The sequence below is a fragment of the Schistocerca gregaria genome, chromosome 2, assembly GCF_023897955.1.
Source record: "Schistocerca gregaria isolate iqSchGreg1 chromosome 2, iqSchGreg1.2, whole genome shotgun sequence".
Taxonomy (NCBI): domain Eukaryota; kingdom Metazoa; phylum Arthropoda; class Insecta; order Orthoptera; family Acrididae; genus Schistocerca; species Schistocerca gregaria.
The window spans coordinates 582,858,534-582,881,107 of NC_064921.1; the positions used below are offsets into that span (position 1 = coordinate 582,858,534).

Sequence of the window (22,574 nt, forward strand, 5' to 3'; positions counted from 1 at the left end):
TTAAAGCACGTGTGGCACACATACAGGCAAAACCTTCACTGAACAGTGTTTTCAAGGGAGGGAAACTAAAAGTAATTTGTGGCACAGAATGACCCAGTAAGAGTAATGAAGTATGTTCCCTTTCCTATGTTCAGAAGATGTAAGACTCAACACTTTAACCACAACAGCACATAGTAGTAGGAACATAAAACGCATCATGCACATCTTACGTCCCTGTACTGGAGAGATGGCTGGGGGGATGCATAATAAGTCAGCGAAAGCTTCATTTTCTTATTATTAGAAGTCTCCTAATCATCTCAGTTTTGTGGTTGAGATTCTTGCATGTTGTTTGACAACTTTACAGTACAAGTGCTGTCTGGTAAGATCGCGGCCTCAACCGAGAGATTGCAGCACTACTTGTGTGGTTTTCCCCTTTATATAAGTACACATGTTAGTAAATGCCATGCAAAATTGCAAGTCATTCCTGGTAGCAGTTAACTGTACACAGTTGTTTTAAGCAGTTGTGATGCACATAGTGTATAAAATGGAAAAATAAAGTATTTTGCTATGACTTAAGTTCTGTGTAAAAGAAGATGTAACACTGACAAAGTAATTTGCAGCTTTTAAATGTGTATGACAGTTCTTCATCATGTTACACCATGAAGAAATGGGTGGCAGAGTTTAAACAAAATCATGAAAGTATCAAAGATGATCCACATAAAGGATGTCTATAAAGTGCAAGCACACCAGAAATAATCCATAAAGTGCTTTGGGTGATCAGCATAGAAATGTGTATGAAATTGCAAAATGCTTTAGCGCATCAAAGGAATGCGTTGGTCGAGTCTTGTGTCGGGAATTGAACATTAGAAAGATTTGCACATGACCGGTGCCCCATGTGCTCACTACAGATCACAAATGCATTCGCACAACATTTTCCAAAAAATGCTTCTTACAGTTTAAGAAAAACAGAAGTGAACCTTTGAATTGATACCTGACAGTGGATGAAACATGGATCCACCACTACACACTCAAATCCAAACAGCAGTCTTCAGTCCCAAAGAAGGCGAGGATAGTGCCTTTGACGAGAAAGATCACAGTGGCCGCATTTTGGGATGCGAAAGGAATTTTGTTGCTTGACTATTTTGAAAAAAAGTTAAAATATAATTGGAGGATACTACACTTCTTAAGAAACTAAACACAAGCATTTGCGAAAGCAGGGCCAGCTTAAAGAGGGGGAAAAATGCACCTGCCCATAAAACTGTCTTGGCAGTGGGGAAATTGGGGGATTTACACTACAAAGTGCTGAAACAACCACCTTATTCCACAGATTTGCCTCCCTTGGACTTATCAAAACTGAGGAAATTTCTCATTGGTCGGCACTTTTTTGGTCCAGTCAAGAAGGCATTGCAGCTGAAGGTGGTGAGAGAGCGGCGTAGGAATGCGGTGGGGGGGATGTTGGAGGACGAAAGTGAACGGTGAAGGGGGACGGTGTGTGGTGGACGAAGGACACAAGTGAATGGTGTGGGGGAGGGGGGGGGGTGACGGTGGGGGGAAGGGAAGGACGGATGTGTATGGGGAGTAGGGATTGAAGGGGTTTGTTGGAGGGGATTAGTGTTGGAGGGGGGAATGGGGAGGTCTGATGTGGGGAGTAGGAAGAAGAGGGTCAGAGTAGGAGGGGGAGGGGCAGTAGAAGTGTGCGGGCCAGAGGGGGCAGTAGAAGGGGGGTGGTCAGGGGGGCAGTAGAAGGGGGCTGGTCAGGGGGGGGGGGAGGGTTGGAGTAGTGATTAGGGAGAGGGAGAGTCAGAGGGGGGGGGGAGGATTGGAGGGAGGATTAGGGAGGGGGAGGATTGGAGGGAGGATTAGGGAGGGGGAGGATCAATGTTGCAGGGTAAGTGTGTGGATGTGAGACATGGAGGATTGGAGGAGGCTTGTGGGATAGAGCTGGTCATTCTACTGAGACAAGAGGCGTATGATTTAGGTTACGATTCAATGATTGTAGCAGAGTATATTTGTTATGGACTGCATTAAAGTGAATTGAATCTCCGTTATTAGCCCTTGACCAGGCACGCTTACGTATGAAGTGTGGCTATCACAAATAATGTTGTCGTGGAACATTCCATTGTTTTTAAATTAAGGGACTGTGCCTGTTGCTTCAGTATCATCTCAGTTAACAATGTAATAATGTATGTTGCCAATGTCCAAGTGAGCAGCAATAACATAAAATAAACAGTGAGATATGTGAGAAAATCTAAGATTTGTGCAACAAAATTACTTAGATTCTGAGCCAGCAGCACTATTCCTCAATGAGGCAGTTATCTATGAGGTATTCAGATATCAAATGAACAATTGGCATCTGATCTAATTGCACTGTTTAATGCTTCGATTGGGTCATTACTGAAGGATAACACCTGTAGGCAGCAGCAAAGTGATATAATTGTTATTTTATTATTTACAAGTGGCAAGGGCCTTATCGACCAAACGCCTGAGCTACAAGTGTAATGAAAATTTTTCTTAATGATTGCTTAATTAAAACAGTGCTTTAATTCATTTAATGTAAGTTTATTTTACTGTTGTTTAATCAAACTAAGATTAAACTGCAAAGTCTGCTCATACTTTCTACCTTGGTAACATCACTTTGTACACGTGTATGAAGTGCGCCATGTGCCCGTTCAAGGGTTAAGCAGAATTCCGACTAAAATAATTGAGTTCACTGTTTTGTCGCTACTTGAAGATTTTTAAGCTGAACCCAGCAGCCTGTGGACACTGCAGTCTGTAGTTACATGGCACCATCCTGATGGACAAATGAACATGGACTGCTTTGACTATGGCGTTAGAGGCACTTCTCTGCTGATAATGGCCAATTACATTAGTATGCAGATGCCTCCAAATACCACTATAAATAATAGGCATAATATTTTCTATAAAACAGATCTCCTGCGACAGTAGTTGTGCCGTGCAAGGTCGGCTACAGGGGCAAAGGTTGCCAACACAATTCTACTGAAGTTATGTCAGATTTGGGCCACAAAAAGGAGCGAAATTATTTTGCTAGTAACTTGTATTAAAACTGTGGTACTCTGTCAGTGTTAATAGGTTCTTCCTCAGATTTTCAGGTGTCACTGGAATGAGTTTTCCTTTCAACCGTATATAGCTTTGATTCCTCTGTAAAATTTTCTTTCTTAGTTTCTACCATGATGCCTGTGCTGCTTCGCAGCATGCAGTCTGTTGTGTTTTCTACCACTGGTTAGTGGGAGGCTGTTTTTAGGTTTTATTTTGGTAGGGGATGCTTTGTCAGGTGCCCTTCTTTCTGGTGACATTGGAATAAACCGAAGTGTCTGTCTATACACTAGTGGGATGGTAGCTACTTGCACTATACATCTGACTATCTAGCATATTACTGTCTGGAGTTACAACACTCAGCACTGGACAAACATACACTCCCCAACATACATGAGGAAGTTCCAGTAAGGCACCAGTACTGCAAATCCCACTTTTGGGAGAGTGTGTGTGTGTGTGTGTGTGTGTGTGTAGGGCTATGACCGTGACAGTACACGATGTCTTACACGAGAGATTGGCTGCTAAAATCCAGATGGAAATGTTTCAAACAGTGTAGATGTTATGACCCACATAACATGTCATGGCCAAAATGATTTCCACTTCCATAAAATTTTGAAAGGTTGTGGAACCAAAACCCGAAGGAGATCGAAAGTAATTAGGCCCGATAAATTGGGGATGGTTTCATAAGCAAAGCTAATTCTAAAGGTCACAATAATAATACCAATGTTGTAAATGCAAAGGCACACCTATATGGATCTCCTTTTAGTCATCTCTGAGGAAAGGCAAGAGTTATTGTGAGACTCTTAACTCCTTCCTCCTCAGTGGATGTCTCATGTAGTCTGATTCTCTGAGTGTAATCCCTGGTATTCAGTGCATGTAATCAGCAGTGAAATCCATGTAGCCTATGTGGCAAACTTTCATTCAATTACAAGACAGATGAAAACAGATGACCTTTCCAGAGTATGAGGGCGGGTGAGGATTTGAGAGAAAGAACTCTCCAGTGTTTGCTGCTTGCAGCATGACTACCTGTACACTACTTGTTTTGGTAGACACACTGTTTGCACAAGACAGAATAGTCTACAATTTAGGACAGGATATGTCCTCTATTTTAGTCGTCAATTCAAAATGTGGGATGCATTTACTATTTTACCACATTCCCACTTTCTTATAAAAAATTAGGGAGGCATCTGCAGGTTCCTTGTTGGAAGGGACAATCCTGTGAGCAACATAATTTTACTTTTTTAAGTTGTGTGAAAGAAAATTTTCTGAGAGAAAATACTGATGTGGTACAATGAGTTGTGGTGCAGCAGCTCTTCGGAGTGTCAGAGACGAGATGTGGGCACTACGAGGTAAGGCATGGCAGAGAGATCACAAGGCTCTGCTGTGCTGGTACATTTGATTGTTCCCAGAGAGCAACAATGCTCAATGAGCTGGAACAGTCTGTTCTAGAATATTACTGTCATGCGCATTAAAAGTTTAGGTGGGCACATAACTGATGATTATTTAGTTTCAATAATATTTCACAAGTTTGTTTTGAAATTAAGTGTTATTGATGTTAACAGTAAAAATTATAAAATACCTTTGAGAGCAATTTTTAAATGCTATCAAAGATTTTTCATCAACAGAATCAATTAAATTGTCTTGATTCTTCTCGCACAAAAATTTTTAGACCTTTGAACCATTACAACTTAATTGGCTCAAAAATATTGTTGTCCCATCGTGAGATCACATCTCTTTTCAAATGACTTCTGCAGACATTTCTGAATGCCAGACCTCTAAAAAAGTTCTGACAGCTCAGCGAGAATTTATTAGTTGCTATACATCACTCTTCTTAAAACTGATATCTCCTCGAGTAGTGCTCTAGAACAGCATTGGTGGCATGCGACAGATATGAGAGAATCTTTCATTGACAAAGTTCTGCCACTCTTACAATTTTTGGACTTCTGTTGGCAATAAACGCGCGCGCGCGCAGGTTATGGTTGCTCAATGGTGAGGTTATCAGCACCCTTACATTCATTAAAACAAACTGAATGTGGCTAAAACCTCAAAAATTGTTCAACACTCATGCACTCGAATTGACCACAAAATCATCCTATCTCACATGTACCAAAACAGCGGAGAAAAAGTATAAGAAGCTATACATGAGATTAAAACACAAGTAAAATGAGAAAGCAGCTAAAAGAAAGGCACAGACATAAATGTCACTGGCTGACTACTTACAAAAAAACTTGGATGAGCCAATGAACCTGTTAACACATGAAAATCATCACCCTAAAATCTTGGAAAAGATGTTGGACAATTCACAAAACTTGAACCACATCCATTTGAAGGTTATTTAAAATAGAAGGTATATCTTTTGGAAATCCGCCACGGCCCGCTGGTCTAAAACAAAACAGTCCAATAAAATGTGGCGCACAGTGACTTGTATGCCACAAGCCCACACACTTCAGGATCCTCTTGCCAGAGCAACAAGCCATGCGAAAATGAGCAAGGAGGACCTCATCCTATCAAAGTGGGTGGAAAGAGGTAGCTATGGTCGTGTTGTTGGCTCTACTAGACAGAGCTTATAGTCTGTCAGTTCCAGCCACTCGTCTTCCCAACTACACATTGCTTCGCACCTCAACAGTGATGTGTTAGTATTCAGGGGAATGGCACAAGAAATAACTGAGCATCACAACACACCTCCTTCACTGATAAGAGCCACCCTTTCATTCCCCAAAATACCCATGTGCCCTTACAAGACAGATACACAGTTGTGGTGCTCACATAAAATGTTAGAAAATTTTGCATTAAAAACAGGAGGATGCATGCAATCCCTTCTGTACTGCATTGAATTGAAATTCACCCCAGGCCTTTGCGGTAACCATGGTGGCAGACGGTTAAAACCCTGGATTTGCTCCACATTAACTGACTCCAGCACATGCTAAACATGGAACCCAATTGGCATTATGGCTGATGGACAGTTGGAGGTGTACCAGAGGCAGACGAGCAACAGTATGGTCTCCAGGTGAGTCGGTGCTGCAACAAACTTACATGCCTGATGTAGCACGAGTAGCTGCTGCCTGATTGTGAATGGCAGTTCCCCAGTGTCAGCACAGACACTGGATATGGGACTGGTCCTATAAGCACCTGTGCCCATCTGAAGCCCCCATGGTGGACAGCGTCAACTATATTCAAATAAGAAGGCCTCACCAGTCCACATACTGTGCACCCACAGTCCCACAACAATGAAAGCTCTATAAGACTGGAGCAGAGATGCCCTGTCCACTCCCCATAACTGTGGCTAAGGCACTTTATAATGTTTCAGTGCCTTGAGGGTTCTGACTTTCAGGATTCTCAGGTATGGCAACCACGACAATGTGGAGTGAAAAACGGGCCCCAGAAACCTCACACTCTAAAATGTAGAGAGGTGTCCCTCACTTGCAAATCAGATAAATTAAAAATACAGTGAGAACAATTAAAATGTGCACGCAAGCACAACTATCTACAGAAAATTGAAAACCCATCTTTTCAGCCCAGTCCTCTAACCTTCACAGTGAAAGTTGCAACTGATGGATCACGACTGCAACAGTCGAGGAAGAACAAGAAAACAGCATAATCCTCCACAAATATGGAGTTGTATGTATATGTAATATTGTTGAGGGCTACAGCAAATAGGGTAACACTTAAAACACTAACCTAAGGGTGACCATTCGCCTGCTCGAAATGATCTGACTGTCACTAACTCAGGGAAGACTGTATGAAGGTGGGGAGGTGGCCAAAAAAGCCCCACTGATGCAGCTGTGCGATAATAGTGTCTCCAAATTGAGTATTACACCTCACTTATATTTCAGAATATGCTGAAACAGTTATGTTTATGTAGGAAAGCCTGCTGAACAGCCACCTCTAGCAGGGTCAGGCTGTCGACAATGGACTGAAATCTCTGGATCCACACAGAGAATGGTTAAGGAGTTGCATTGTCTCGAACAAACTGACCAGACAACAGTTAACCATTCACTCCAGGGTCTTTCCTACATAGCTTGTTAAGGTGGTTCTCTGATAACTACTGTGACATGTGTAGTCCTTTCGTGGTTTGTGGAGAGCTATCAAAATTGCCTCACTCCACAAGTCAGGGAATTGATCTGACTGCAATATTAAATTATAACATTCAAGAAAGGATTTCCTTTGACACTGCTGGCAATTATCGAAGCATGCAGTATTGGATTTGATCATGACCAGGTGCAGTATCACACGTCTCTGACAGTGCAGATTCCAGCTCCCACATGGAGAAAGGGCAATTGTAAGACCTATAATTGTGGGATCTGAAATCCAATTTCTTCCTCTCCACAGTCACGTGGTAGTGGCAAAATGCCAGATCTTTGCTGGTATTGGCAGTGGTTTTCAGAAAATGCCAGCATCTGAGCAATCTCTCCAGGCATTGTTTGGAGACGCTTCTGTTTCAGAACTGCTGCTATAAATAAGTGAACCACTGTGTTTATTGAAAATCCTCCAGATGGCTTCTTGTACTTTTAGAGAACAAGTGGAATTGGTAATAGAGTCCAGGAATGCTTGCCATTACCTTTTCTTGCTCTCCTCAATTACATGTTGAGTCTTGGCTCTTGCAAGTATGAAGGCTATGAGGTTGTCTGCTATCGGGGGGCATTTAAACAGTCTAAGAGCGGCACACCTGTCCCAAATTACTGAACAGTAATTATCTGTCCACCAATGTACTGGTCACTTCCTAAGATGACCTGAGGAATCAACAGGTCAGTGGCATGATGGATTACTCACGTGATGTCCACCTGTTCATGGATGCTGAGAAAGTGCTTCAGGGAATGCTCCACTCAGCAGTTGAATGAGGACTGGGAAATGGTCACTAGAATGAAGGTCGTCAATGACGTCCCATTGAACAGTCTGCAAGGCCTGGAGAGCAGAAAGAGGTCAGTGGATGAGAATGACCCACTAGCAGTACGGAAATGAGTGCGAGTACCCATGTTGAGGATGCACAGCTTGTGAGCTGTAATGAGGCACTCTAAAACCTGACCCCAAAGCAAGGGGTGTCAGGGGCTTTATAATGTGTTTCTCACAAGCAAAGGCTGGTAGTTTCAGTTCCTCCACGTATGTCCTGAACCCATTAACATTCCACTGTAATATGGGAGCAACCTATCACAGGGGTTGTACTTTTACAATGTCTTTCTGCCAGGGAGGAGAGTCCTTAATGGCTGGAGGCTCAATCTTGGGGTGAGATGACTGCTTCCACCTGATATCAATGTCCATTAACTCTACCGAAGAGTCAAGAGAGACATCAGATAGGATGACACTGACATCGTCAGACTGTTTATCTACCAACTCTGTTAGTGATGGACACCTGACCTCCGTTTTTTGATCTGGGTAGGCTTTGGAGCCACAACTGCAACAGTGGTAATGGCAGCACTGGATGTTGGACCAGACTGAACCTTAGGGGCAGCAGGGAGCTCCACAACATTAGCAACCACGGACTTAGGTGATGTTTTGGGAGGAAGTATAGGCCGTGAATAACTGCAGTAGTGCAAGTACACTGGTAAATACAGGTACTAGCACTAACACAAGCTATCTTCGTTTTTGTAGCAGCATCAGTTTTCTGTACTGGCTGCTTAACAACTGACACAAAGGAGGCAGCAAACATCGGGTGCTGCAAGGTCTTACAAATCATCTTTTAATACCATTGGGGATCCACCATGTGGTTTAAATCTTACTGTTTTATACATACATACATTAACAGAACATGTACCTTCTGTATAACTTTTCTTTCCTTCTCTTCCCGAAGTAACTGACCTCCACGGTTGTTAAACAAACGATCTCTATCATTAGCTTTACTTTCCAAGGCAATCATTTTCTCCCAAAGTTTTTGACGCCTCTCCATTAACTGAAACAAAGGCCTGAAAATAAAGATACTTCATTAGACCACTCTACCTGTATATATATCACACAGACATTCTATTATTTTACTTGCTAATAACATTTAACCTAATAATATATGTTTTAACTTTCCATATTAATTTAAAAATTACAGTATAAAGCCCAAAAGTCACAGGAGCTGGTACGAAAAGACCTGTCCTCACGCAAATAATGTATTATGCTTGATATTCAGCAAAATATACATACGTATCATTCCTAATTTATTTTGTTTTTCATACTTTACAGGGCAGATTAACACACTGACCCCCCCCCCCCCCCTTTTTTTATAAAGTCTGGCATTCATTTGAGGGAGTATTTTCCACATTGAATCTGTCTAATTGTGATCCCCTTTATAAAGTTTTCATCAAGTTTTGAGTGATTACTATCAATATTTTAGTTTGATGTTTTTCCATAAATGGCTATCAAATTTGCATTCATTTTAGATTCTTGTAGCAAGTTTCTTGATCTTGACAAGAGATGTAGTACGTCCTTAAGCCCTTTTACATGAGCGACACTCTGGATTCATTCTACTGCTAATGGCAAATTAATCTACTGCAAAGCCCTTGATGATTTATTTGGGAACTGAGTTTTACCTATTGTGATGACGTTGTTTTTGCTTACATGATAGCATCAAAATTGTGTGTGTAGTTAGAGCTGTCTAGTGAGGAGTTTCACACCTGTATGGTGGTGGTGGTGGTGGTTGTGTGTGTGTGTGTGTGTGTGTGTGTGTGTGTGTGTGTGTGTGTGTGTGGTGCACCCCAAGAGAGGTAAACATACTTACCCACTTGAAGATGGAGATAAATGATCTTTGACAGTGTAGGTTTCAGAGATTGAAAGCACAAGTGAGAACACACCATGCAAATGGAAAGGTTTTGTCTATACTAGTGTTTTACTGATAGGTTGGCTGCAAAAATCGGCACTGGTTCAGCCTCAATGTGTGGCCGGCAATTATTAATGACCACCTACCAGAACCAGACATATTTCCACAATGTCCCAGAGATGCAGCATATCTGCACTTCCTGCAGGTGATTCTGCCTCCTCTGGTGATGAAAGACATGCCTTTGGTGGTACAAAGGGGACTGTGACTACTACATGATGGCTCCAGCACACTTCTGCATTTCCATGTGGAGGGAGGCATTGTGACATCACTTATCCTGACCACGCATTGAGCCTGAACCAGGGCTGATGGTTTGTGCCACCGTACCATTTGAACAGATAGAACTCTCCCACTTGCCTTGCGTGTCCTCATGTGTGCCTTAGACACTAAAACCTACACTGTCAAATATCTTATCTCCACCTTCAAGCACCTCTCCTGGAATATATTTCCATATGACCTTTCCAGCTCTTCAGCCTCTCTCGGATTTTTTGTTGCAGTTTTTTTTTACCAAAATCATCCTGTATATATACACTTCCTTTGTATCTTAGAAAATTATTTTCCTCAGTGTAATTCTGACTTGTTCCCTGTTGAAATACTTTTAATAAAAAATGTTAATCTATTTACACACTTATTTCTGTATAGTGTAGGCTTTTTACTAGTGCAGGTATTGTAAAAAGTAAATAGCCTTTTTCCTTTTAGATATTTTGTCTCTCCTGTGGGAGAACACTAACAAGAACAAAAGGGAAAAAATTTTGGTGCAGTTGAAAATCACGACAGATTTTTTCCAATCACTACAGCACAGAATGTAGGTACTATACAGCCACTAGCATAAACAAACTATTGTTTTGAGTGCCGTAGGGATGAAGAGCAGTGTGAGGAAACAAGCCCCACCTCCCTTTCGCAGGGCTGCAGCCTACACTAATGTTCTGCAAAAGCAAAAGTGACACATTGCCACTGGGATCGCCAATCTCTTCTAATGTGTTAAGGAACGTAATTGAAATCTGTGATGGCCCAGAATTATCCACTTATTTCAAAATACAAAAACAATGAGCAATGCATAATACAAAGCATTTGGGATGGTTACAGCACAATTGCTTGTTAAGGCTAGTATTGTATAGTTAACACTGTAGTTCAGGCACAACCTCTAATGGTACTTGATGCAGTCACTGTTCTATTACATCTGCTAGGTAATTTTCCATGTTAAAAAGTTTCTGTACTATTCCAACTTTTGATCTTTAGCTAAGAAACAAACGCGTGTGTTATAATCAATTGGTCGCATGAGTATTAGGTAGCATTAGGCTTTTATGTTACAACAAGTCATTCAGCCACCCACAAATGACATGGAGCTGGAACATTGTGCGCATTGATATGTCGTTGCATTCACGCACTTTCTATTTTGCAAACAGATTTTTACACACATTATCTTTCCAAACTGGCCTTCACCAGATGATGAACACTAACAGTAACTGAAAACTGGTTAATTTTCAATATTTATATGCAGTAAACACTGCTATTTCAGCTACCTCTGATAAAATAGTTCATTTGGATTTGACTCACTATGAAATAGTGTCTATTAAGTAAGCTCACAATTTAAGGCAGAACTCCCACATATTTTGCATCTAATGCACGATACAAATGTTTCTGGTCCTAATCACTGACATCAGTAATGATTACTCAGTCATGTCAAGGGACTAAGCCAGAAAGAAATGTCCCCACTTCCAGTGAGTTAGCTTGTGAATAAGTTTTCTTTGGTCACCATAAACAGCAACAAAATTTTATATAGTGAATGGAAATACTCCAGAAAAATACAATGGTAGCATATTGTGAAAAATTCAGCATGTCAAACGATATAAGCACAGAACTGGAAGCCGAGAGATACTACATAATTCACAGACAGAAAAATAGCTGCAACAGTACATACAATAACTATTACATTACAGCAAATTATTTATATGTCACACTGATGTGCAAGGAATGCGAGATATAGAATAGAGAAAGAGGGAGATTGTGCAGGGTATAGTGTGTGTCCAAGAGAGGTAGGAGTCAGGGGAACAGGGGTGAAGGTCAGGAGCTAGTGAAAACTGAGGTCAGTAGGAAGGTGGGCTTGAAGGCAGTATTGATCAAGTGTCTACAAAATATGCAGATGCAAGACCTGTACAATGCACCAAAGCAGCACACCCAATTAAGTATTGTCACAGCCTACCTTATTAAAGGAAGGAACATTACTAGAAGCAGTCATGTTAATTACCAATTATTTTGTAGCTTCCACCCAGCCTTTTATGTGGCCATAGCCTCCGAACAGATGCCAATTCCAATAAATGGCCATTGACAAATGGTGGCAGAACATGTTGCTGGGCACAACGTGCTTTATAACCAATGCCATCTAAATCTTCCTCCCAATAGCAGCTTAACTAAATTACATAGACGAGAATTCTCCTTAGCAACACATTCAATTAATCTACAACCATACTTTTCTCTCTGCAGGTTTCTAGTTACTCTATTTTACCTACAACAACCCAATCATCTATTTCATGGTGTACAACAAGCAACTTACTGCCTGCACCATGGCATGCTCACAGGTATCACATTTCTATCTGCATACACCATGTTCTTCCTCACAGTTGTTAGCACCCTTTCACTCCAATCCTCTTTGTTCCTCACACTAACTCAGTCCAATACAAAACCTCATCCTATTTGAGATGCCATACTGGGACAATGTAACTGTGTTTTTGTTAGTCACACTACTATGAGAGAGAGAAAGAGTAAAACATTTTAACAACAGTTTCTATCTCGTTTGTGAGGCTATGGACTGCTAAACATCTCAAATATAAAGCAAAACCCCTCTCTTGCACTTCCCAGGGGACATAAAATTAACTTCCCATTGTTTACATTACCTGCAATTTAAGGACATACTTCAGTTTTATTTTTTATGAACACCCTGTTAGCTCACACTTTTTGATGAAAAATCCAGAATTATAATTTGTTTCAATTTCTTTGGGTGAGTTTTTTTCTGTCTGGTTGTCTAGCTCATAAACACATTCGAAAGTCGAAGCTACTAATGGTAGGAAAGAAGTAACATTATATTCCCCTGACAACTTGTTACATCATACATTAAAAATGATCTTTTATAAAAAAGAATCAAGAATACAGGATAACAGCTCACAATGTGTGACATTTACTATTTACATAAGACAGGGATTCAGTGACAGATTAACGTTTTATAAACATCATCATGAAGTGAAAAGGAACCTGCGTACGTAGATACTCCGTCCTTAAGGCCTCAAACGGCCCAAAGGTAATGACTGACCAACATGTCATCGTCAGTTGATAAGTGTCCCTGTATGTGGATATGGAGTAGGGGGCGTGGTCAGCAAATCACTCTCCCAGCTGTTGTCAGTTTTGTGACTGGAGCTGCTACTTCTCAATAACACAACTCCTCAACTGGCCATAAAAAAAGAGGCTGGGTGCACTTGTTTGCCAACAGCACTCTGCAGACACAGATGGTGACCCATCCAAGTGTTGGCCAAGCCCGACAGCACTTAACTTTGATGATATGATGGGAAACGGTGTTACCATTGCAGCAAGGCCACACAGAGTGGTACAGTGAAACCCTCTATTTTACCTTTCCGTGTTGTCCAGACTTAAAAACCACAAAATTGCAGAAGCTGTCAAAACCCCCAAAATACAAGAAAAACCACATTAAGTCTTACATGTGATTGAAAATTGTAAGCCTCGCCAATACATGGTATAGAATCTGTGTAAGTGAAAAAAAAAAATTAAATGTGAAATACAAAGCTTATGCAATAGTTTGCAGAAATGAAATCAATCAATCCTTAAAAAAAAAAATAAAAAAAAAAAAAAAATAAAAAAAAATAAAAAAAAAATCCACAGATGTGTAGCAACAAGTAAAAACTCATCAAAAAATTGAAACTGGTATCTGGGTACAAGATAATCAAACTATTTTCAGACATTCTACGACCACAAATCACATGTCAAAACACGTGTTTTTGGGACACCTTTCCTTTGTGTTCACCCAGAAAAAAGTAAAAACTAATAACATTGTGAATGAAACCGAAAACCGTGAAGTACGGTGAAATACATTGGAATCTGTCATGTGGGGTTGTGTATTTTCCTTCATTAGCCAATGGCTGTTCAGTTGAGTCGAATAGACTTCGGATTGTGTACACAATAAGCTCTAAACATGTTTCCAGCTACATGATGTGGATACCATCCATCTAATCATGTATCCATAGCAAAGTCCATACAGAAAAAAGAAACTGTTTCAGCCGAGCTACCACGTCACTGCTGCGCAGCGCAAGTGTATGTTTATATGTCACATTATTTAGTCTGTTGTATAAATTAATTAGGTGTTTTGTTTTCTCGTTCTATATTAAGTTTTTCCGGGGGGGGGGGGGGGGGGGGGGGGGGGGGGGAGGGGAAGGATGCAGTGGACAAGACAGCAGACTGTTGAGTTGTTATCTCTGTACCAGGCAGACGGCTGCTTGTAGAATATATGAAGCAAGCAGTACCAGAACAGCAAATAAAACAAGACGCTCTTCAGAGAACTGCTGTTACATTTGGCGAAAGACTGTGTAGAAATGAGAGTAAGATCATTTGTCTTAGCTTGCTCTGAAATGTGTAATTAATACTCCATTGACAAGAAACTAAGACTAACAGCCTGTCTGTTCTAATTGCTTTCCTACACCCCCCCCCCCCCCCTCGCCCCCCAAATATATATCCCAGGAAAGTGCCTGTAGACAGGCACAATATAAAACACACACACACACACACACACACACACACACACACACACACACACACACACACAACCACACGTGTGTGTGTGTGTGCGCGCTAGTATGTACCTATCCTTTTTCCCCCTAAGGTAAGTCTTTCCGCTCCCGGGATTGGAATGAGTCCTTACCCTCTCCCTTAAAACCCACATCCTTTCATCTTTCCTTTTCCTTCCCTCTTTCCTGACGAAGCAGCCGCCGGTTGCGAAAGCTCGAAATTCTGTGTGTGTGTGTGTGTGTGTGTGTGTGTGTGTGTGTGTGTGTGTGTGTGTGTGTGTGTTATTTTATTGTGCCTGTCTACTGGCACTTTCCTGCTTGGTAAGTCTTGGAATCTTTGTTTTTAATATATTTTTCCCATGTGGAAATTTCTTTCTATTTTATACCCAATCTGTTACCCCCGGAAACCATCCTTGTAACCATTGATGCCACTTCCTTATACACAAATATTCCGCACGTCCAGGGCCTTGCTGCGATGGAGCACTTCCTTTCACACGCTGATCACCTGCCACCCTACCTAAAACCTCTTTCCTCATTACCTTAGCCTGCTTCATCCTGACCCACAACTTCTTCACCTTTGAACGCCAGACATACCAACAATTAAAGGGAACAGCCATGGGTACCAGGATGGCCCCCTCGTACGCCAACCTATTCATGGGTCGCTTAGAGGAAGCCTTCTTGGTTACCCAGGCCTGCCAACCCAAAGTTTGGTACAGATTTATTGATGACATCTTCATGATCTGCACTCACAGTGAAGAACAACTCCAGAATTTCCTCTCCAACCTCAACTCCTTTGGTTCCACCAGATTCGCCTGGTCCTACTCCAAATCCCATGCCACTTCCCTTGACGTTTACCTCCATCTGTCCAATGGCCAGCTTCACTTGTCCGTCCACATCAAACCCACCAACAAGCAACATTACCTCCATTATGACAGCTGCCACCCATTCCACATCAAACAGTCCCTTCCCTACAGCCTAGGTCTTCGTCGCAAACGAATCTGCTCCACTCAGGGATCCCTGTACCATTACACGAACAACCTAAAAACAGCTTTCACATCCTGCAACTACCCTCCCGACCTGGTACAGAAGCAAATAACCAGAGCCACTTCCTCATCCCCTCAAACCCAGAACCTCCCACAGAAGAACCACAAAAGTGCCCCACTTGTGACAGGATACTTTCCGGGACTGGATCAGACTCTGAATGTGGCTCTCCAGCAGGGATATGACTTCCTCAAATCCTGCCCTGAAATTAGATCCATCCTTCACGAAATCCTCCCCACTCCACCAAGGATGTCTTTCCGCCAAATTGCTGCAACTGAAATGAGGAGCAATAACATTGATATTCTTCCTTGTCACAAATATTTCACATGTTGCACAACCACCACATATTCATCTAAAGAGTTCTCGCCACAACAGAGATTTTCCTGTCACTAACAGATATGTAATAAATGTAAACTTGACACTGTAGCGATCGACAAATTGATAGGCTCATTCCTGGTTGCCTGCACAGCGCCACCATTCACGATTAGGTCTGTTCTTGCAAAAAGTATTGTGAAATGTACTTGACCAATCATCACAGAGCAGCGAAGCTAAACGTTGCAAGTTGTATTAGCAAAGCTGATTGTGGATTATGTCAGCATTTCCTCTCTAATGTCTCCCCCTCCACAATGGCCTAAAATATTTCCTTAACTCCATAATCCCCCACAGTTTGAACCGTCCGTCTTTTGTTCCACTTCTAAATTGTTCAGTCACCTCAGCTATCAAAAGGGAGAAAACAGGAGGAACTCGAGCAAGACCTCGAGTACGAACATAGAAGCGAGTAAATTTTACTAGGAAGAAACATAAAAATAGGGAATTTTTAGCACTGATCTTAGGTTTCTTTAACTCATTTGAAGCATCTCTGATGAAATGCAACATCTGAGCCCTCACAACTACACACCATCCAAATTTTTTCTCTTCTCTCATTTGACATGTTTTGATAGAAACCTCGTATCTACAATAGTGATACACTATACATGTATTTTCATACCCTTGTATGCTCCTACAGGCTCATCAATGGTATGTTGTGTGTGATATCTGTATAACTCTGGCTACACAGGTTACTAAGAAGTAGAATGAAGATAAAACTTCTAGTATGAAATAATACAAGGTATGGCTATAAAATAAAAGGACTACTACTGTAACACATTTTATTTCAAAAACAAATATTAAGTTACTGTCACCCTCAACATATTCCACTCCTCTAGCCCTGGAATACTTCATGCAAATTTTCCATTGACGGAAACAGTGCTGGAAGTCTGCCTACGTGAGTTCCCTGATAATGAATGCCACTTTTTCTTTCACTGCTTCAAGAGACTGAAATCTTGTTCCTTTAATGCAGATTTGACCTTGGGGAATAGACAGAAGTCACATGGTGCTAGGTCAGGTAATAAAGTGGGTGGCCTAAAATTGATGTATCATAGTACATCACTAGATACCTCTTAATGAATGATTCCGCATGAGCCGGTGCATTGTCTTAATGCAGAACCCATGGCTTGTTCTTCCATAAATCAGGTTTTTTTAAAATGTTAAACTGGTTATGTAAAATTGACCTTACAGATTATTTGAAAATTCCTGCAGTTTCAGCATATGATTGAATACTGACGGTTAGATGGGAGTCAGATTACCTACTTTTTTAAATACATTTTCATATGTTTTTTATATTTAAGGGCGTTCTGGGCATGAGCCATCTTCAACATTTTCTCAGCCATCTTGGAAACGTTTGGACCACTCAGAACCTCACATATGTGATAAAGTCTTCGCCACACACTTATTTTAGCAGCAGTTTTACCAAATTAAATGTGAAAATTCATGACAATTTATTGCTCTATTATTACAATATAGAAATGCTGCATTTGACTGAGAAGGCTTTATGTTTCACAGCTACTGGCCATTCATCTTTAGTGCTTGTGTACTCACTCTGCAACAGCATCAGTCCCATTATTTTATAGCCACACTTCGTATTGACTAACAGTTTTATGAAATCAACATATTTAATGAATGAACTTAATTAACACACACTTACTTGTTTGTCTCATAAAACTTTTTTAATCTTTCTATTTCAAGTTCATGCAATCCAAGTAAATCCTCTGTATAACAGTCAGAAAAATAAGGTATGAACTTGCGCCTTTGAGTTTCACCAAAGCAACATTTGTCCCAGAGGTTCTGAATTTCTTGCCTAATATTCTCCACAAAAATCTTTATGTTCTGTCGCTTTTTTTCCTCGCAACGTGTTATTTCAGTTTTGAGCTGAAAAAATAATGTCAAAGTTAAATGTTTTGCACAAGAGTTAAAGAGAGAATATATTTCTCATATATAGCTTGCAGTTTTATGGCTTCAATAAATGAACATTCCCTGATGGCATCTAATGTTCATGATGTATAATTAACAAATGAGCCATTAACATAAAAAAATGCCCATCTCTGATATATTTAAAGTAAGAAACAACAGGTAATTCTTACGAAGTAGTAGACACATGAGAAGGAAACAATCAGCTATCAACAGTTGTGGTAAATTTACTTGTGACTGGATGAATGGAATAATACAAGAGAAAAAAAGGAAAGAGAAAAAGGAAAGAAAAAAAAGGAGTGGAAAAGAAGCGACTGAGGTTTGGACTAGCAAAGGTTTAGGCCAGGGAAATCACAGCACTGGAAGATGAGTAAAAGAAGAATGATGGTCATTTATGTGAAAAGACGGCTTGTTGTCATCCCTATATAAAACAGTGCTGTGGTGGTAACATAGCTGATGCGAGATGGAGTTGCTCTCACAAAAAGCTCTACCACAGATCAGACTGGAAATGCCTGTGGCATGACTGCAATAGATGGTGGTGAGAGAGAATACGAGACATGCTTCTAAATATGGTTCAGCTAAAGGAGTGTGACTCATTGGAGGACATATGGGAGGGAGGGCAGGGTAGGGTAGGGTAGGGTAGGGTAGGGAAGAGTAGGGGTGCAATTTTAGGCCAGACACACAGGAATGAACTCTGGTATTGTGTAAACTGAATGGGTAAATACTGGAATACAACTTTGCTTGATGATTTGAGGAAGGGGGAAGGATAATGTAAAGTTTTAGGTCGGATATTCCTCCTCTGGGGGCATACGGGATAGTTTAAGGCTAGCAAACTATACAGAGTTGAGTTTTTCAAGATGTGGGCGGTTTTTGACACCAATGGAGTACTAACGATAAATGATTCACTATGTAAGGGGCTTCAGTGGTGTCACAAGAAGAAACAGTGAACGAAATTTATTTCTGAATTAGTTGGGCACAAGAGTTTCTGTCTGTTAAGGCTCTGGAATGTTATCAATTAACTCCTGCTTCTGTTGCAAATGTAACTTCCATGCATGCCAAGGCTGTAGTGGAGTAACTGTTATGTGGGAGAAGTGATAACTGTCAAAATGGAAGACTTACTAGCCTGGTTGACAAACACACATCGTTATTGAGCAAAGAGGTGGGATCCAGTGTCTAGGAAATATTTGTCGAGTTCAGGATTGCCTAACTCAATTCACCTTAAACGAATTCTCAATTTTCTTCATATTGGCCCAGTCCAGTTTCATATTTATGAGTGACGTAACAAGGAACCAATAAAACTGGAAACTGTGATCTGGTTTTGGGTTTATAGTGACACCACTTTGTGTCAGTTTTCCTTAGGGGCCCCTGTGAATATTTTGTGCCTACTGCAGGGCTCCATAAATAATTTTTCCCCAGGCGTGAACGCATTCCAGTGCTGTTACAAGACATTCAGCTTGACAATTACTTTCAATTTACTCTCTCTCTTCTTGCTGTGCACAACTGATTTGCTAGTGACCACTTCGAATATCAACCTCCTGAAAATAAGATATCAAAACAATGGCATGGTTTTACATGGAGCCATTTTTTATAATTTTAGATCACGGCATATGAAAGACAGGAAATGGAGAACAAAGACTTCAGATTTTGTCACGCAAAAATATATTTCTATTAATATTTGTGCAATTAGAACTGTTTGGTCTTCAGCTGTCTAATTTGTAATTTGCTAGGACAGAGCACTATAAAAATGGCATGCTGAGTTGCAGGCAGGCACAATGAAATGACTTTTACGTAATATCTTTTGGCCACAGTCTTCTTAAGAGAGATTGGTTGATTTCGGGAAGGGACCAAACAGCGAGGTCATGGGTCCTATCGGATTAGGGAAGGATATCAGCCATGCCCTTTCAAAGGAACTATCCTGGCATTTGCCTGAAGCAATTTAGGGAGATCACAAAAAACCTAAATTAGGATGACCAGACGCGGGTTTGAACCATCGCCCTCTCGAATGAAAGTCTAGTGTAATCAGAAAAGAGAAATATGCATCCATTCACTCAAGGGAGCACACCTCAAACACGTGACCGTTACTCTGGCCAGATTGTAACTGAAACATGTTGAATGGAAGCAACAGTCCAGAGTGGGGCATGGATAACAACAGGGTAACCTACTGTCTCCACGCCATCTACCCCACTTTTCCACCCTGTGTCCTTTCACAATTCACCTCCCCTCACTGCTTCCACCGGTCTGTTCCCTTTCTCTGCTCCTCTCCTCTCTTTTCCTTTCTGCTTCTCATTCTCACTCCAATTTTTGTTCTTTTATTTTACTCAGTTTTCTACAAAAATATTCTCTCGGTTTGTCCATGACAGTTTCTAAACATTACTTTAATTCTTTACTTAGCATACATTCAGCAGAAAGTACTTTTAAACACAAAACACGCTGCTGACACCCTTCACTATTCACAACAGTGCACATGAAACCAAAATTTTTGTAGCTATTATTGTATTTTATCTACATTTGTTTCCTATCCTCATTACCACTTTCCTTCTTGCCATTAGGAAGGTCTTGCTTTTTACTTCGACGTAACAAATTTAAGACCTTTCCCACAGTTTATCTTCTTTATTATCTTTATAACAAAGTCACAATATAACAAAAACTAGATGAAAATGCAACAATCACTACTGGTGCTAAGTGTAACACATAACAGTTCCACTTCAAGGTTATGACTGCTTACACCAGCTGACCAACATCGAAAGTGGAATTTCTCCAAGGTCACACAAGTTGACACCACAAATGGAATTTCCGACATCTGTCTTCTTTGCCACTAACTATGAAACAAATCCACGACATCATAGCCAGTCATTTATTGTACACAGAGTGCTCCAGCACACAGGTTGAATACTACACTGCCTTAGAGCAAAGGTCTGATCTTGCGTGGACTTTCCTGGGGGAAACCCACATTGATATGCCCCCATTTCTCTCAGAATTATTGGAAGGAGACAGTCAAATAGTATATTGCAAAATACTTTATATGCCAAGTTAAGTAAAGTGATCCCTCTATAGTTACCACATTCTAACTCATCTCCTACTTGTATATTATTCCTTCCTTCCTTCCACTGTTGGGCCATTTTCTCTTTTTCTCATACTAAAATAGCCATCTTTAAAAGGATGTATTCCAATTTGCTACCTCCTTGCTTAAATTGCTCTGCTGGAATACAGTCTGTTTCTGCGGCCATGTTTTTCAGTTTGCTCATGGAAGTTATTATTTCTTCTAGGTTTGGTGGATCTAGGGTACCACTTATTTTATCTGCTTACCTCTGTTGGTCTCTGGATGTTATCATTCTGTAATTAACAATGAGGTTACATTTTCAAGAAGATTTCTCTTACCCACCAAGTGTTAACTAGCATGTTATACAATGATTTGGGAGTCTATGCAGAGGGCAATCTACACACCTATTCCAGATCACTTTATGCTCTGTGCACTCTTAAACATTCTGTTTATTATGTAGTTCCTGAAGACGTTTGCAGTTGGTCCGTATTTCACAGTGAAAATCAAGTTGTCAATGTAGAACCAAAATCAAGCTTGGTGAAATGTGCCTTTATGCAGAAAACAAGTTAAAAAAAAGCTATGTATATTCGCCTGATACTGCATTGCCAATTACATGGAATTTTAGTTTTGTCCACACCATATAAATTACATCTGATAGCGAAACAACATATTGAACAGCACAGGGTTCAGTATTAAGTAAATAATCTTATACATACAGCTTCTATAGTTTTGACTGAATAGCCACTATGTGCATCAAGAAATGCAGTCCGTGCATCAAAGCTCTCATGAAGCCGGTCCCATAATTTGCAGAGTTTCTCCCGAAGTTCCATTGACAAGGCCTTTGTGTCTTCTAGCTTCTGAACCAGGGCGTTATGCAATTCCTAAACACAAATAAAAAATTAGACGAGTTAAAAAAAGGAATGAGGAAGTACAGGCACTCACAACATATGGGGGTTTCACATGAAAAATAATATACAGCAAAGCCAGCAGGGACCCTGGCCAAAGTAAAAATTAATTCGTCTCATAGCATGTTATAGTTTCTAGATGAACTTTTGTACTGCAAAATTTGAAAAGAATTGTGGCTAATGACTGAGGCCAAGTGTGTCAGTTTACTATTGTCACAGAATTTCTCAATTATGAGTCGGAGAAAGAGTTGACAGTATAGTCTGAATTAGATTGCAAAAAGTTTCAAAAAGACGATAGTGTGAGGAGTATGAAAGGAAGGATGTGATGCTGAGACAATATGATTCTAAAGTCAACTCTAAATAAGGAGCAGGAAGATGCTCAATGTGACTATATGCTGCTGGCTTTATCAGACCCAGTATGTGTGTGTTAATTAATGTGTTTTCATACATCAGTCATTTGCAAGTCAGCTATTTTTCCTAATTTATGTTCGAAATGTAAGCTTTGGTCAAAATATTATTTAAAATATTTTCCGATTTTCTCTCATAATAAAACAAATTACTGAATACATAATCTACACAATGTGTTTCTGATCATTTAAAACACTGCGGTAAATGACAACCCTTATGAGTCTGGTACAATCATGTGCTTGTTTAGTTTCTCTCTATTTTTGAATAATCTTTCAAAT

The 22,574-nt window shown here is 40.5% G+C and overlaps 1 protein-coding gene across 4 annotated transcripts in view; it reads right to left on the reverse strand.

Moving 5' to 3' along the window:
• The window catches only part of LOC126333554 (protein regulator of cytokinesis 1-like), a 159,005-nt gene that overhangs the window by 74,958 nt on the left and 61,473 nt on the right, over positions 1-22,574 (reverse strand). For all 4 annotated transcript variants that reach the window (XM_049996745.1, XM_049996746.1, XM_049996747.1 and 1 more), the window contains exons 7-9: positions 21,700-21,864; positions 17,681-17,904; positions 8,783-8,930 (exon numbers count right to left, since the gene is read on the reverse strand). In XM_049996745.1, coding sequence (XP_049852702.1) covers positions 8,783-8,930; positions 17,681-17,904; positions 21,700-21,864 — 537 coding nt within the window. The remainder of the gene's footprint in view (positions 1-8,782; positions 8,931-17,680; positions 17,905-21,699; positions 21,865-22,574) is intronic.